The sequence below is a fragment of the Microplitis demolitor genome, chromosome 8, assembly GCF_026212275.2.
Source record: "Microplitis demolitor isolate Queensland-Clemson2020A chromosome 8, iyMicDemo2.1a, whole genome shotgun sequence".
Classification (NCBI taxonomy): Eukaryota; Metazoa; Arthropoda; class Insecta; order Hymenoptera; family Braconidae; genus Microplitis; species Microplitis demolitor.
In genome coordinates, this window is record NC_068552.1 from 16,245,337 (window position 1) to 16,261,944 (window position 16,608).

At 29.4% G+C, this 16,608-nt stretch overlaps 3 protein-coding genes across 3 annotated transcripts; 1 reads left to right on the plus strand and 2 right to left on the minus strand.

The window, feature by feature from the left end:
- Positions 1-578: 578 nt before the first annotated feature.
- On the minus strand, positions 579-6,004 carry LOC103573097 (leukocyte receptor cluster member 8 homolog). The gene is made up of 6 exons (XM_008551972.3): positions 5,557-6,004; positions 5,083-5,477; positions 3,773-4,998; positions 3,348-3,681; positions 2,627-2,834; positions 579-2,231 (listed from the first exon to the last, which is right to left on the minus strand). Exons 1-6 carry the CDS (start codon positions 5,709-5,711, stop codon positions 2,069-2,071), a joined length of 2,481 nt encoding a protein of 826 aa, XP_008550194.1. The 5' UTR covers positions 5,712-6,004; the 3' UTR covers positions 579-2,068.
- Positions 6,005-6,406: 402 nt separating this feature from the next.
- LOC103573096 (DNA polymerase epsilon subunit 2) lies at positions 6,407-9,038 on the plus strand. Its single transcript, XM_053741191.1, has 4 exons — positions 6,407-6,777; positions 6,852-7,403; positions 7,511-8,192; positions 8,602-9,038. The coding sequence occupies exons 1-4, from the start codon at positions 6,710-6,712 to the stop codon at positions 8,872-8,874; spliced, it is 1,575 nt and encodes a 524-aa protein (XP_053597166.1). The 5' UTR covers positions 6,407-6,709; the 3' UTR covers positions 8,875-9,038.
- Positions 9,039-9,353: 315 nt separating this feature from the next.
- On the minus strand, positions 9,354-16,367 carry LOC103573095 (egl nine homolog 1). Its single transcript, XM_008551969.3, has 4 exons — positions 15,612-16,367; positions 14,782-15,476; positions 11,176-11,295; positions 9,354-10,462 (listed from the first exon to the last, which is right to left on the minus strand). The coding sequence occupies exons 1-4, from the start codon at positions 16,093-16,095 to the stop codon at positions 10,226-10,228; spliced, it is 1,536 nt and encodes a 511-aa protein (XP_008550191.1). The 5' UTR covers positions 16,096-16,367; the 3' UTR covers positions 9,354-10,225.
- Positions 16,368-16,608: the final 241 nt, after the last annotated feature.

Sequence of the window (16,608 nt, forward strand, 5' to 3'; positions counted from 1 at the left end):
ATTGGTGGCTGTCAATTAATGAATAATGATAATTAACTAAAAATGAACTTCATTATACAAATTTTTTTGAAAAAAGCCTTTAGCATTCAAACTTTCAATTTATATTTAAATATATTAATATTTGAATTATTAGCTACCATCAAAGATGGAAGATAATAAAAATTTTTATCAAAAAAGATTGAAGAACATTCGGTTGTTTTAATTTTATTATCAGTTTAAGAGGACCGATACTTTTTAGTAAATTAATAAATTACTATTTATTGTTAATAAGGTATTGATTAAATTGTATTTAATAAATATTAAGTAAATTATTTATAAACCAAGATAATTTCCAAGCAAAAGTAATAATGGATTGCATATCATTTGTTGATGTAACAGTAAGGAACACCCCTACTTTGAACATCAGATAGATTCTCTAAAATTTGAAAAAAATTACTCTAAATGGGAATGTGCATTAAAACTATTAGTAATTCTCTCGAATCAATCTCCTGCAGATAAAATAAATAAATTATTTCTAATGATTATTACTAAGAAATCTTATAAATAAAAATGATTTATTTTAATTATGATTTTTTATTTAAATATTATGATAATTATTCTACATTGTACCATGCATCAATATTAATTAAATTATACTGTGATATTAAGACGCCTGTAATTAATATATTTTCGCGTATCTATTAACGAACGTGTTGACGCCGTATCAATTAATAATACGTATTAATTAAACTACGTCATCAAAATAATCATCAGTGAAAAATCAATTGATAACCATCATCAACACATTATACATAAATTAATAATTGATTGTTATTGTTAAAAAAAAAAAAAAGTTTATTATTCACATGTAAGATCCTACAAATTAAATCGATACAAGTGAGATCAAATTAATTGATTGTATGTATGTGTGTATGTGTGTATGAACGATTCTGATTGAAAACATTTGCTATTAATAATGAAAAAAAAAATTAAAAAAAAAAAAAATTTCTAGTTTAAATTTCATATTTCATGTTTTGAATCTCACGTAACGGTAATCCATAAACCGAAGTTAAATATATGTATATATAAACAAATTTATCACTAAAAAAAAAAATCACTGATTCCTCGTCTTCTCCACGTCCGCTGGTGCTGGTTGAAAACGATATCCCTCGCGCTTTTCGTCAATTAAACAATGATGGATGTACTGGTCGCCAACTCAAAACTTCACTTCCATTCCGATTCCAGGCTGATGTCCTCCTTCGTCACTGCCAGATTGTTTGTCCGATTGTTTAAGTACTTTGCCAGGGAAACGTAGCAAGGATACTGTGAAAATTGATTATGATCCATTTGCTCGATGAATGCTGGTGCAAATACTATTAGAAATATATTTATAGGTACATTTATGATATTGATGTGATCATCTTGAATATGATGAAGAGCGTCGTCGTGTCGGTCGAGTCCGCAATTAATTATTCACAATTATAATATTTATATAAATATATATATACATAATTAATTATATGATTTAAACGAAGCAGTAGTTTGAAAAAAAATTTTTTTAAACTTTTTATCCGTCATTATTACTGAATTATATATATACTCTTCTTGAAGCATCTTGATATATATTTTAATTTGTATAAAATTTTATTTGACTCACTCGAAGAGCTTTTATGTATCACGTAACGTCTCGTGTATGAGTATATATTGATAAAAGCGAGACCAAGTATCTCGGGACGACAGTCCCCGAGGCCTTAGCTCACGTCAAGATGAAAATTTGATCGAAATGCTTGACCATAAAAGGCTACATTATATGTATAAAAAGTTATATACATACATTTATATAAATATATACATTATATATAGTGTGTGTTACTTATATATATAATATATATAATATATATATAACATTATTAAAAATATACATAATTAAGTAAATGTACATATGTACATGTCCGCGATAAAGCACAAAGTTGTCTCCTATTACGAACAAGTGGCTCATTTTCTTTTTTTTTCTTTTTAAATAAATTTTTTTTCTTTAACGAGAGGGATAACGAATTTTGTTGGATTTTTTTTTTTTTTTTTTTTTTTTTTACCAACCACCTAAACAACTACTGCTCGCCTTGCAATCAAGGAGCCGTCGCTCGGAATCGGCATAAATAAGACCAAAATCACTGACAAATTCATAAAACTTGTCCAAAGATTGAAACGCCAATTCCGTAATGATGAAATCAACAGCCAAATTTTGCCGATAGCTAAACAGCAGAAAAATAAATCCATTAGTTACAATTTAAATATAACCTGTTTAGTAATAAGGAAAAGAATAATAATAAATATGTTTATGAATAATTATATAAATTATTCAAAATAAGTTTTTAAAAACTCGTTGATAACGACGGCCTGAAACAGAAATCTTGGATTTGTTAGACATATAAATGGGGAGGTTCGGGATGATTTATTTGTTGAGTTCGATCCTTTTATCGATCGACAATCTATAAATGAAATGAAAATAAAAAGAAAATTCATAACTAGTTACAAGTAAAGTAAAATAAATAATAAAAATCAAATTATTAAATCGATATTTTTGATATATAAAAAAGTTTTTTAAAAAATAATTTAAGGAAATGGACAAATAAAATAATATACATACGACTTAATCATGGTCTTCAAAGCGTTTTTGCGCTCACGAGCAATGAACCAATCCATTAGAAATGCCGCCATACGCGGTGCGATTTTATATAGTTTGAAGAAAACGTGAAAATTACCCAGCCACCATGCAGATCGTACTTTAAGTGCATGTTTTATACACTCATCTTTTTTGTCATCCTTTGTCAGAGCAGCCATTATCGTAGTGAGATCTTAACACAAAAGAAAAAAAATATATTAATTTATTAAAAATTATGTCTGTCAATAAATTTGGCTGCTCAGTTTCAAATCACAGTAACTGACAAAAATAAAATTTTTGAAATATGAATTAAATCATGTCAACAAGACTCCACTGGAACTAAAAATACAAAAAATGGATTTAGAAAAATTTTTCCCTTACTGTGTTTTGAAATTCAGCAGCCAAAAAGTTACATAGAGTTTTTTTTATAAAATTGTAAGTTCAATATCTGCAAATTGATGAAAAAAAATTTACTTTATTTGACATACTCCGAAATAATGTTTTTTTTTTTTTTTTTTATTAATCCTTACGTAAGAAAATAGATAAGATATAAATAAAGAAAAAATTGTTCAAGATAATTTGTTACAACCAAATATAACCAGGATCATTCTTAAAAAAAAAAACTAAAGTTGGTCGTTGGAGAGGTCGCTTAAAATTTTATATCAAGATGTAAGAATAGCAAATAATAATGGAGTAAAAATATTACCCTGCGTATTTTTGGTAAAGATGTAGTAGAGGATTCGATAAGCTACGAATTCACAACGGTTATCGCCACCGACATCCTGGTAAAGCATCCGTAACTGCGTCTGACATTGATTAAATTCCTCGTGGTCTCCACGCTCAAGTGCAACACGAGCATGAGTCTCATAAACATGTACCGTAAATGAGTCTCTGATGCCTTGTACTGTTAAGTCTTGACGTATTGACTTAAGCTGATCGCACGCGTATCTGTAGTCTTGCTCCGACACCCAGCGTTTTTTCACGTGAGCCAGAGAAGACTGAAGAACACTTACCGGTCGTACTGCCGATGCAGCTGGAGCCTGAAGCAGTAAAAAATATTTAAAAATGAATCAAGTAAATAAACAGTAAAAAGAAAATAGTTTTATCACTAAAATAAATATAAAAACTCACAGAGGTAAGACGGAGATAAGGTTTCTCAAGGTCTTTGCATGTACCGATGATATGTAATCCTGTGAAATCAAAGTCTGCTGTATCATCTTTAACAACAACGGTCCTGCTAATTGAATCATTAAAACGAGCTGCCCGCTGTTGTAGTTTTTCTTTCGAGCCTAATTCCTCAGCATTGCCTGAAGCTAAACCGAATTCAGAATAGAAATGTGACTTAGGTTGTTTATTCTTCTTAGATTTTTTCGCGCTATGACTATCCTTGCTTCGATTATTAGATTTTTTAGAGGATTTTGACGACGACGATTTGTAATCATGACTACCACCACGATCACTTGTATTCGAGGATGAGGAACTGCTACGTCGGTATTTACGTGACGGTGGGCTAATACTCCGCGAACGCGACCTTGATTTTGATTTAGATCGCGTGCGTGACTTGGGTCTTGGGTGCCCTGCTGCTGATAGACGGGCCCCTAGACGTGCACCAAGTGACGTCGAGAGGCCGCCTGGCCTACGTAAATTATTGCTCATTGTGATTGTCAATGAATTGTTAGTGGCTTTGACGATTGGGTTTTTAGCTTTTATCGTCATAGTCATACGCTCGCTGTGAATACTTGGCAGTGGTTCTTTGTCCCAGTCCTTGATCCAGAGCGAGCCGTCATTAGCCGCGCGTGTTATTTTACCCTTTAAAATAATCTCAACCTGATCCTTGTCAACAGCCGTCTGACATTTTTCGTAACAGCGATTTACGTAATTCTTTAAACTATCGGGCCAGTCACCCACAGGATTGGAGTTCGTTCCCGTTACCGGAGCACCAATAGTAGAAGTGTTGCTGTTCGTGGAGGAGTTGATGCTACCTACCGTGGATTTTTTTGAGTTAACTTGAGACAGATGGACGCTTGTGGGTTGAGCTGTATTACTAGTTGGTGCCGGAACTATCGGAATGTCGGGGATTTTAATTGCTGGTGGGACTGTTTTCGGAAGTGCCGCGATATCCTCGGTGGGAGGCAACGGAGGTAAGCTGTCGGGTTTTATATCTGTACCCGGGGTAAAAGTTGTGACTACATTATTTGCCTGAAATGAGTTGGTATTTCCTTGAGAAACCGTCACGAATTTATTCTTCCGTCTCTTCTTCTTAGCTGCTCCGCTGTTACCAGATGGCACAGAACCAACACCAGCTTTCTTGTTTGGAGGGTTGAATCTCACTTGCTGTTGCTGCCCATTGTTGAACTCTGTTAAAAAACAGCAAAAAAAATAATTATACCATTATACATTTAAATATACTAATAAATATTAATGATGATGATGTAACTTACGTGACATGTCATTTTGATCACCCCATCCACCATAATTTGAAGGATAATACATAAACATCTGAGGCTGATTCTGTAATGGAGGTTGAATTTGATTATTATGTTGAGATGGTTGTTGAGTAGGAGGTGGCGGTCCTGGAGGCAAGGGGGGAAGATCGGCATCATCATCTAAAACCATCGGTTGAATTGGCTGTTGTGGCTGCTGCTGTTGTTGTTGCGGCTGCTGCTGAAGTCCCTGTGGTTTGTTACCCTGATTGTTCTGAATATTCTGCTGCTGCTGCTGCTGTTGCTGAGGTGGAATCTGTTGAGCATTAAAATGTTGTCCGTATCCTGTCATCATTCCTGGAGGATAGTAATACATTTGTCCTTGAGGATTGTACCCTTGGGGATACATTTGGCTGTTGAATGGACAAATTATAAATAATTAAAACTTTGCTGCAATAGAAAAATTATTTAATTGAGGGTAAATAAACTTACTTTGGAAAACCTTGATATTGATGCATATTAGCTGGTTGAGGATACTGCCAAACCATGTTTGCCATCGGGTTGGGATTAAACTGTTGATTAAAATGCTGTTGCTGTGACTGCTGCTGCTGCTTTTGTTGGGATGCAACGGCTTCACTTTCCGACATGCCTGAGTCAAGTGATCAGACAAACTGAAACCCACTCGTCGACCTACTGGTTGTAATCAAACGAGCGTGAATTTTTTTCCTACAATTATATTCTTATTCTATCTTCTTAATTAATTATTCATTTAATATTTATTATTAAATAAATAATATGGATTATTATCTTTATAATTAAAATAATTTAACCATCAACACGTAATGACACAGTTAAATAAAACAACGATCAATTAACCACACAATGAACTGAATGAACACACAAATATGGCTGCGTAAAATAAAGTTACTTTACACTCCTATTTTATTCCTTTCACTGAATGAACCTTTATGATATTTCGTGTCTCTCTTCATCCTTAACGCTACTGGTGAGCAGAATTGTCAAGTGCTGCTGTCAAAAATGTGCCATCAGAAATTCGCACTACAAGCTGCAACTTAGCGCGAAATTTAAAAACTTAAAGTTCAAAATTTTTTTTACTACTCATTCAAATGTCAACAATTATCGCGCACACTTAAATGATAACTTGATAGACATTTATTATTAATTATTGTAGTGTGAATGTAGCAGACATCAGACGATTCATAAAGTTTTAATAAATAACTTAATTAATTCAAATAATGAAGTTTAAAGAAATGTGCGTGATTATTAAAATATTTAAATACGCATTTTAACATTTTTATTCTACTTACATTTTATTTATTTACTCAAAAATTAAAAAAATTGCGACTTGTCGGTTACATTCACGCTCATATAAAAATGACTCAATAGGTACAGAAAATTTGGCGGGAATCATCTGTCAAAGCGAAAACTTTTGTTTATTTGTTATAAAATATAATTATATTATTTTCTTGTCACTAAACTATCAGTTAATTTTTTAATACTGTAGTATAATCATACAAGTACAATTGAGTAACTTTTCAAAATTTAAAATTCAAAGTATAAGTAAATTTTTATTCAATTTAAAATATTCTGTGTTTGCTAGGTTATAAAATTAATTTAATAAACAATGTCTGATGCTCAATTAATTAAAAATATACAAAGTACATTTTCAATGTACGGTTTTATTATCACGAGGTACGTAAATAATAATAATATTGTAATTAAATTGAACTTCCCAATTAATTTATATAATTTATTTATTTTTGTAGAGATGTAAGTACTTATGTAGCAAGACAATTAAAAAGTATAGATGCTAATGAACGAGAGGAGTGGCTGATAAAAATAACAGATCAATTGTCAAATTTGAATTTAGAAACTCCACATATTACATTGAATCATGTGAAAGAAGCAATAAAAGAATGCTTGCGACCTGAAGATTCTCTTCAAGAGTCTGAAACAATACTGAATGTGATAAATGCCACGGACATTCCCAAAGTTGTGTATGATATTGAAAAAAAAAAATTTGTGATAGAAAAAGTAACGTCAGAATTGTTTGCTGATGCTCTTCATAAATCTAGTATTTTTCGCGATCGTTTGGAATTACTGAGACAGGTAACGCTTAAGCAAGAACCATTTGCTCCACGAAAATTGGGTGAAGTTAATGTTGAGAAATACGAATTGGTTCCAATTGAATTTTTATTAAGTAATTGCAGTAAACCTGGAGAAGTTTACGTAATGGGAATTTTATCACAACTTACTGAAGGTCAATATTACTTGGAAGATAGTGATGGTTCTGTTAAACTTGATCTTAAAAAAACAATATCCTTTTATTAATACGAATTATGTTTACTTCTACTTTTATAACCAGTTGATACTAATGATATTTAATAATATAATAAACTATTTTTTTCTTAACAATTAAATAAACTTTTGCACCAGGATTAATTGCAGAAGGATGTGTAGTAATAGCACGAGGAATATATGAGGATGGTTTCTTACATGTCCGAGAAATGGGTTTACCACCAGCAGAATCATCAGCCGAATCACGAGTGTCATTCGGTGCTGAAAATACGTTCGGTGGCGGACACAAAACTTTATTGAAACTATCTGAAAAATTAAAAATTTACGAACAATCGCACAGCATGAACATGATTGTATTTTTATCCGATGTTTGGCTAGACAATTCCGACGTGCTTGATAAACTGCGAGTAATAATGGACGGTTACTCAGAAGATCCACCTGTGGCGTTCGTATTCTGCGGACACTTTTTGTCATCGCCACCGAGTTATTCCAGCTCGCAAAAGTTGAAAGAAGGCTTTAGAAATTTATCTGTGATGATAAAAGAATATCCAGATATTCATAGATTTTCGAAATTTGTCTTAGTACCGGGACCACTGGATTTGGGTGCTCCGAAAATTTTACCACGTGGTCCGTTACCCAAAACCTTGCTCGCGGATTTTATCAAAGCTGTGCCTAATACTATTTTAGCCAGTAATCCATGCAGAATACAGTACTGTACTAAAGAAATAGTTGTACTACGTGAGGATATTTTAACTAAATTTTGTCGGCACACGTTTCGTTATCCAGAGAATGGTTACATATGGGATCATGTAAGTGTTGATTTCTAATTTACTCTTTTCAATCTATTAAACGTGTGATATTTTATTAAGGGGTAATAAATAATTTAATTCACGGACATAAACTGGAAACCTAAAATAGAGAGTCTTCTAAAACAGAGAGCTAAAAATTTCGTATTTTCAAAAGTTCTAATTCGTCTCCGAAAAAAATAGTTTTAAAATTATCATTTACTCTACGAGTGGAACAAAGATAGTCCCGTTTATTTTTCTAAGTGTGAGAAAGAGGTCCGGTGGCATTTCCCCTTAAATTTAATTTATAAATTAATTCGGTCAATTAAATTAAAAAATTAATTTACACTTTATCAATAAAATTTAATTCAAATCAAATTAAACTGCCCTGCTTAAAAATATATGTCAATTATATTATTTTATTTTATTTCAGTATGCGAGATCAATTATTTGTCAATCACACTTAGCCCCAATGAGTTTGCCAGTGGTACCAGTTTACTGGAAATATGATCATGCGTTACAATTATATCCATCTCCAGATCTTATTGTTGCAGCTGATCAATTCCAAGCCTATTCCACCAGCTACACTGACTGTAAAGTTATTAATCCTGGTACGTTTTTACGTAACAATTTTTCATTCAAAGTTTACAAGCCTGGTACCGACGAAATTGAAGAGTGTGAAGTACCACCAGACGATGATGTATAAATTAATAATTATAAATCTTAATTATAATAAATTAATTTTTTACTGTTAATGAAAACTAATTTTTTAGTCTCTTTAAAATTTATTTACTTTTTTGTGTAATAAAGTCTATTTTTTTTTCAATTTTACAATACTTTGGGAGACATTGTTCGTTTTTTTTTTTATCAATAACAATAATAAGCTTAACTTAGTAGTATTTTTTTTTTTTTTTTAATTAAATTAAGGACAAAATTAAAAAATAAGTTAAATAGTTATAAGATACTGAGTAATTTAAATCTTATAAACATTAAATATTATAGTAAAATTAATATTATTTTTAATTACAATAATTAATGACAATTGATACTGAGGTAATCGATTGTATTTTTATATAGAAATGATTTTAAAAAATTAATATCCTCAGGTAAATGTGTAGATAATACAATGCAAGCAAAAAAAAACAGAACAATCCTGATTACAATTAAAATAAAAAATTTATCGTATAATTATTATAATAAATAAATCTATCATACATATCGTAGGAAAAATACATAAATTTTGAAAAAAATATCGCAATTTATTTTTATTTAAAATTTTATCTTTACACTATCTTACTTATTTTGCATTTTTTTTTTTTTTTATATATTCTCACAATCTTAATGTACAGAATAATATTACAAATCTAAAATAACTAAGTTAATTTAAATAGTCAATTAATTAACTAACTGGAGAGTTTAAATAATTTAAATTACTGGCCATTAATAAAACTAATGGCGAGTATTTAAAATATTATTTATAAGACTGGACTAATAAAGTTAATACAAATTTAATTTATTTATTCTATCTAATTATTATCAGCAGGATCAGTTTAAATAGTGATGAAAGGCGAAGTACTGAGTTGAACAAAAAAAAAATATATAAATTCCAAGTCAACAAATAAAAGAAGTAGGAATACATGTAATATAAATAGATAAAATTTAAATTTACGTAATGTTGAATACTAAAATAGAGAAAAAAAAATTAGCATTAGGGTTCATTGCACTTTTTTAATTGAACGTATATCATACTGAATTAAATGTTAACATGCTGCTAAACATCACTTAATTCCTGCACATTTATTAAACGACAATATATTTTTTTTTTATTCAATAATACTTGTGATGTGTTTAATCACGTGTTTTTTTAGTGTATAGAATTATTTACACCTTTTATATTTATTTATTTATTTCTATTATTCAATTAAATTTTTTTTCTTTCGATTGTTTGAGTGGAAGAGTGATTTCCTATTAGTAGTAAATAATCACAACAAAATAATTATTTTAGTATTGTAAAGTAATTAATTACAAACGGCATCACATATTTTTATTTTTTAAAATTAACTTAAGGGATTTCGTTTATCTTTTTCTTTTTCATATTTCTGACAAGCACGGGATCGTTCCGCGGCATCGAAATACCATAGAGTTATAGCGTATCTAGTTTTATATGCAGGCTGTACCTCATGTGGATTTCTTCTATCCGACCAGAAGAAAATAATTCTGTCAAAAAGCGGTTCAATGTTTGCTACTTGATCTTTCCAACCTTCAGGGAATATTCTCAACAATCCTCCATTTTCCTAAAAAAATAAACATTTATTAAATAATGATTATAAATTTTAATAAAAATAATAAGTTATATTGATGTCTCAATTACCATACACTGACAATTAATAATAATATAAATATTATCTATAATCTATATCAAGAAGTATATTTATTATTAAAGACATCACTCTTCAGGGAATTGTATTATAAAATTTTTATTTAACTATTTTTGTACTCTATTGTATCTTTAATGGTACGATAAAAGCATATTGTTGACACAATTGCTACTAAACTAATTATCGTTATCATTTTTATTATTCATCACTGTGCAATTCCGACTTTATAGCTCATTAAATAAAACTAGTTAACTGTCTAGCTTAACGTAATTATTATTTCTGAATAATATTTACAATAATAAATAATTAAAGAGACTATTATAATTTTAGAGATAGAGAGATTGAATAAATTACTTATCTAAAGAAAAGAAAAAAAAAACATCACGTGTTATTCGATCGTTATCTGAATCTTTAGGTAATTTTTTTATTTGTTAATATCAGTAGCCAATTAAATTATTTTGCTAACCGGTAAATGAATATGTCCTTGGCTAAAATATCTCACATCTAAGTGGTCTCCGATAAATAATTCGATTGATGATATTTGTTTTCTTGGTATTTTCAGGAGAAAAATTTACGGGACAATAAATAGTTTAACGCTAATTGGTAATTACAAGAAAAAATTAACTTACAATAGTATTCCAATTAACATTGAGGTAATAAATAGCAGTAATGCATCTGCCATCACTATTTGGATTATCTACATGTTTAACATAATGAGAACCATCGCCAGGATAACATGCTAACATTGCCTGAAAAAAAATCACAATTATTAAGTCTATAAAATATTTAATCACATCAATAAAAAAAATAATTAAGTAGAGTAAATCTGATCGCCAGCCCCTTCCAGTATCTAGTCATTTTATATTTCATTAAAATTACTATAAATAAGAGACATATTAATAATTATTTTTTTTACTAATTAATGGGTTTATTAATCAATCAATTTTTCATGTTATTAATATTCAAACATAAAATTGCGGAGGGCAGATTACTGATTTGTCACAAATTTATTTATTAAATTTTTTTTATTAATTAGTATAAAAATTAGAATTAAGTTTAATTCTTATAAAATGCATTTCAAAAAATTATATGGTATTTATGACGTAAATATAAATTTATAAAAAATAATTTTTCAGAGGATAGGTTTTAAATTTCAGATATGCCTGAAGATCGGAACGTTTTTCGTGTAACGAAAATGAAAAAAATTTACGTAATTTGACTGTCTAAGGGATAGTTCCGGAGGTTGAAAATGATCTAAAATTTTTTGCTGACATGCCAGCGTCTATATGCGAAACATTTCAGAAATCTAATCATCCAGTAGATTTTTACTTTCCAATTTTTTTTTTATTGCGCGAAAAACATTACGATCTTCAGGTAAATATTTTAGGACAGCTGAGGACTGGGTAATTTATTTTAAATAAACTAATTATTATAATAATAATTTTTATTTAAATCTAAAATAGTTGAAGATACTAAATGATATTTAATCCTGATAGATAATTAGAACAAGGAAAAAAACAAAACGATTCATAGAATTGTAATCCGATTTTTATCAACAACTTTAAAGTGTTTACATTTGTAAATACTTTATAGGACATTAAATATTATTATTATTATGACGTTATTAAAATAATAATCGACGTAATACTGACTACCAGGAAACTATAAGGAAAAACAAAATATTATATTTAATAACATTATTTTTTATAAATATCTATTGTAACGTCGATTAAATATAAAATAAATTTCAAAAAATTAATAATAAATGAAGTTCATTAGTATATATTTTATCGTCAACTTAAATGGAGACAAATATACGTATTGTACTGACGTTTTCCAAAACGTTACTTAGGTCACGTATACCATTTCTGTGATACCTTTCGCCTGTCGTATGCGTTTACAACCAAACCATCACCCTAACAGAGGAAAAAATCCATCAACAAACACGAATAGCTGTTAACTAGTACAGCACATATAATATATATCGCGTGGCATTACTATAAACTCGACAATATTTAAATATATACACGCGTGAACCAGAAATTTTTTTCTCGATCAATACTATAATAAACACGCCATTACAAATATATCATTTTTTAATGCTGCTTCATACTGCATTAGTTAAATTAACTACTTCTATTCATCTATTTCTTACAATTTTTTTTTCTAATTTCAAGTATTTTATAAAAAATTTAAATACACAAATGTTCGGTTAAATATTTTAATTCAAGGTTTTATTAACGTTTCAGTAACCTTAGCCCAATTTTTACTCAGACCTTGATAAAATTCAACTTTACACAAACAAGTACTTGATTTTAAATATATCTCGGATAGTATTTTTTATTTTATTTTCAAAAAATTAGATTTTAAATTTGAAATAAATTAAAACCGTCACTCGAAAATATTTAAATAAATAAATACATTTATTTTCGACTGAGAAAAAATAATTAAAAAGACACTACATGTCTACAAGAGGATAACATTATCAATGTAAACACATGTTGGTATATTATATATGATAAATTGGCCACCACCATGTCGGTACGCTAAAGTATTATATACTGTAGCATGTAACATTTAAATTCTCATATTAAGAACTGATGAGTAATTTCGTAAAAGACAAATTTTAATTATTCAAAATATTAATTATTTAAATATTTAAAAAGTAAGTCGATAGCTATGAAAAATAGAAGTATGTAATGTAATAATAAGATAAGAGTAAAGAGTGCTCATAATAATGTCAATAATTGCCAAAAAAAAAAAATTAATAATAAATGTAAAATATTCCAAAGTGATAAAACCAAAAAAATTAGCAATATTCAATGTTGGTTGCTCTTGAACCAGCAGCAGTGACCAGAGGACATTTGTAGGTCACTTACGACAAATTACTTATAAAGTATTAAATTATTATTGAATTAATCATCAAACTTTCAGTAACTTCTTTAGGTATCTAAGAATAATAATGAATAAATAAATAAATAAATAAATTAATTAATTAATCAATTAATTAGTTATTGTTGACACATGTCAATATAAATTTATCAGACGATAAAAAATAATAAAAATTGAATGCAATAATGCACTGGCAGAATGCCGATATTTGTTTTTATTGCATTAACAAAATAACAATCTTACGAATATAAATTTTCAAAAATTTTTTCGAGGTCACTTCAATTATAGCAGTGACGTGTCTGAGTAAAAAATTTCTGATATATAATATTTAAAATGTAAAGATAAATAGTTATTAGTTTTTTTTTTATTTAATAATGCTCAGTACTTTTAAAAGTAATTACAATTAATGGCAGGAAAAGATCAGTGAAGTTTGCAAAAGGTTTTTTTTATTTTTCATACTGTCCGGTTTTTAAAATCTCATTATAATTTCACCTTGCAAAAGGTTACGACTGAAAAAATAATAAAACAAAAAAAAAATATTCGAAGTCAATGACATGATTAATATAATAAATTAAAAAGTATTGGAGAATATATTAATTTGAAATATTTAGTAGATGATGTATATTAGAACGTAGGTGCACGCGGGTGGCTTCTAAGATAGAAAAGAAAGATCGAGAGAAGGGGGTTGTGGCGTACGTGACCAATTCCACTGTTATATATAATTATCTTTGAAAGTGAACCACATATTTGCAATGCTAAATCGTTCAAAAAGACATTTTTATTATCGCCGACAAACTTATCGCACTCGATAAACTAAAATTTAATTATTCAAATTAATCATCCACCAGCAGACTGCTTGTTGTAATAAACTGCGATGTGGTGTAATGGCAACTAAATGAAAACTTAAAACCAAGTGTCAGAGGAAAGTTATTCATAACTCTAGGTCTTACTTGATCATACGGATATAATGACCGCAGTCTGACTTTGCTTTGTCATTCTTTAATTTTCTAACAGTTTACTTTCCGATTATTTCAAGAATATATATTTTATTCAACCTTTAAAAATAAAACGTTCAATATTTAATACCAATAGAGGTATTAAGGATTACTTGAGTTTACTTACATTCCAAAACTTTATAAATAGGATTAACTAAAATGAGTATTTGTCATTATTGAGTTTAATTTCTTTGTTTTTATAAACTTAATCCTTAAAACAAAATAGTTAAAAATTTTTCTTGTTATTAAGTCTTAAGCTATGATGATTTCAAAAACAAATTAGTACAATAAGTAGAGATAATAAGTATGGTATGACTCATAATAAGAAATAAATAAAATAATAGTTACCTTAGTTCTACCATTGATGGTGTAGTTTGACAAAACACCATTTGAATGCATTTTATTCGCTTTTACAATAATAGCATCGACTTGTGAAATAAGCATGCCAATATTTTTACACTCCTTTTCCTTTCCATCAATCCATAGTATCTTATCACCTCTAATTGACTGTGAATTTCTAAGACTAGCTTTATTAGACACCAATTGCCCGGCTTGAAACATCCCAGAATCGTACATGCTCAATACTTCAGACAATACCGAAAGTCCCTTTTCGCGACCGAGAAAACCATCGACAACACAAACTCCATATATATTCATGTCTCTAATAACATTTTTACAGATGCCTTCAAGAGTACTGTCACCATTATTACGATCTCTGCACACAAAAGGTGAAATAAAATCTAGATCTCTTCTCAACACAACTTCCGGAAAGTTCTTCATTGCGTCGTGCTGCAATGACGTATCAGAAACAACACCGTCTGTTTTTTCACTTGGATTTGAAATTTTAACCGATGGAATACGATTCATTAATTTAGCAGTAGCACTTAATATATGTTCATCTAAATTTTCCGGTAAACTTTTAACATCCTTACATTCTTTTTCTTCCGGTGAATTTCCATTAGATTTTAATTTTCTTTTTGCTGGCGCGATATTTTCACTGCGTTTTTCCGATTCAATGTTACCTTCTTTTAAATTATCTAACTCTGTGAATAATAAAACTTATTATTAAACCAATTGCAGACATTTGATACTTAATAAGTCAAGTATCATTAAAAAAAAAAAAAAGAAAAAAAAATTTACTATTATTGTTATTAATACTATTGTCTATAAATACATACCACGAGTACATTTATCATTTTTTTCATCCACATAAACTGCTGACGTTTCCTCTGGTTCTTGCCGTTGTTGTAGCCGTGACAAAACCTCGTTATTGCTATTTAGGTTAGCCAATGCTCCAGTGCTTGTCAGACGATTTAATGATCCGTGGCTCAATGAAGGTTCAACTTTACTACGATTATCTTTATCACAAAAGCCAACTACAGCATCATCTGTAACCAGGGATTGTGTAGGTGACAAACGCGAGGATGATGTAGACGACGACGATGAACCATCAACACAATCAACTTTGTGCTTTCGCCAGTCCGATTTCTGATGATCTTTTGAACAATAAAAAATATTTTTACACCTAGAGCACCGTTGCAATTTATCTGTTTTGTTACAAATAGCACAAGACGGCTTCTGACATTCAGGTGACGATGATAAAATAAAATTATCACCCTTCTCTGGTGATGCTCCCACGCGACTGCCGACCCGATCAGACATATTACGAGTTTTTATTTACGTCTACACAATTATCAACTACGACGACATTTTTACAATAACCACAGTCACATACGCCAGCCAGCCGCGATCCGCGATATTACTCAGACGATCAGACGACTCACAACTCGTTGCGACTCGTAGCTTAATTTACTATGGAACCTAGGCGGCTAACTTTGTGATCGCTTATGGCTTTCTATATACAGATGATACTGATATATTTTATATACGACTGTGTTGGTAGACCATCAAAGTAAGAATGAACCAGAAGTACGAGCACAAATTATTTATAAACTTTCATGGGTATATAGTATACATAAGTATATCATATACATATATATATGTATATATATTTTAGTTTACTTTCTTTACAACTGATGATTGCTATATATTTTTACATGATTTTTGTATTCAAGAAACCAACGAGTGTAAATGTAGCGGACATACAATTTTTTAATTTCATGTAAAAAAATTAAATAATTAAAAGAATAAAATTTTAAGAAGTGCATGTATTGA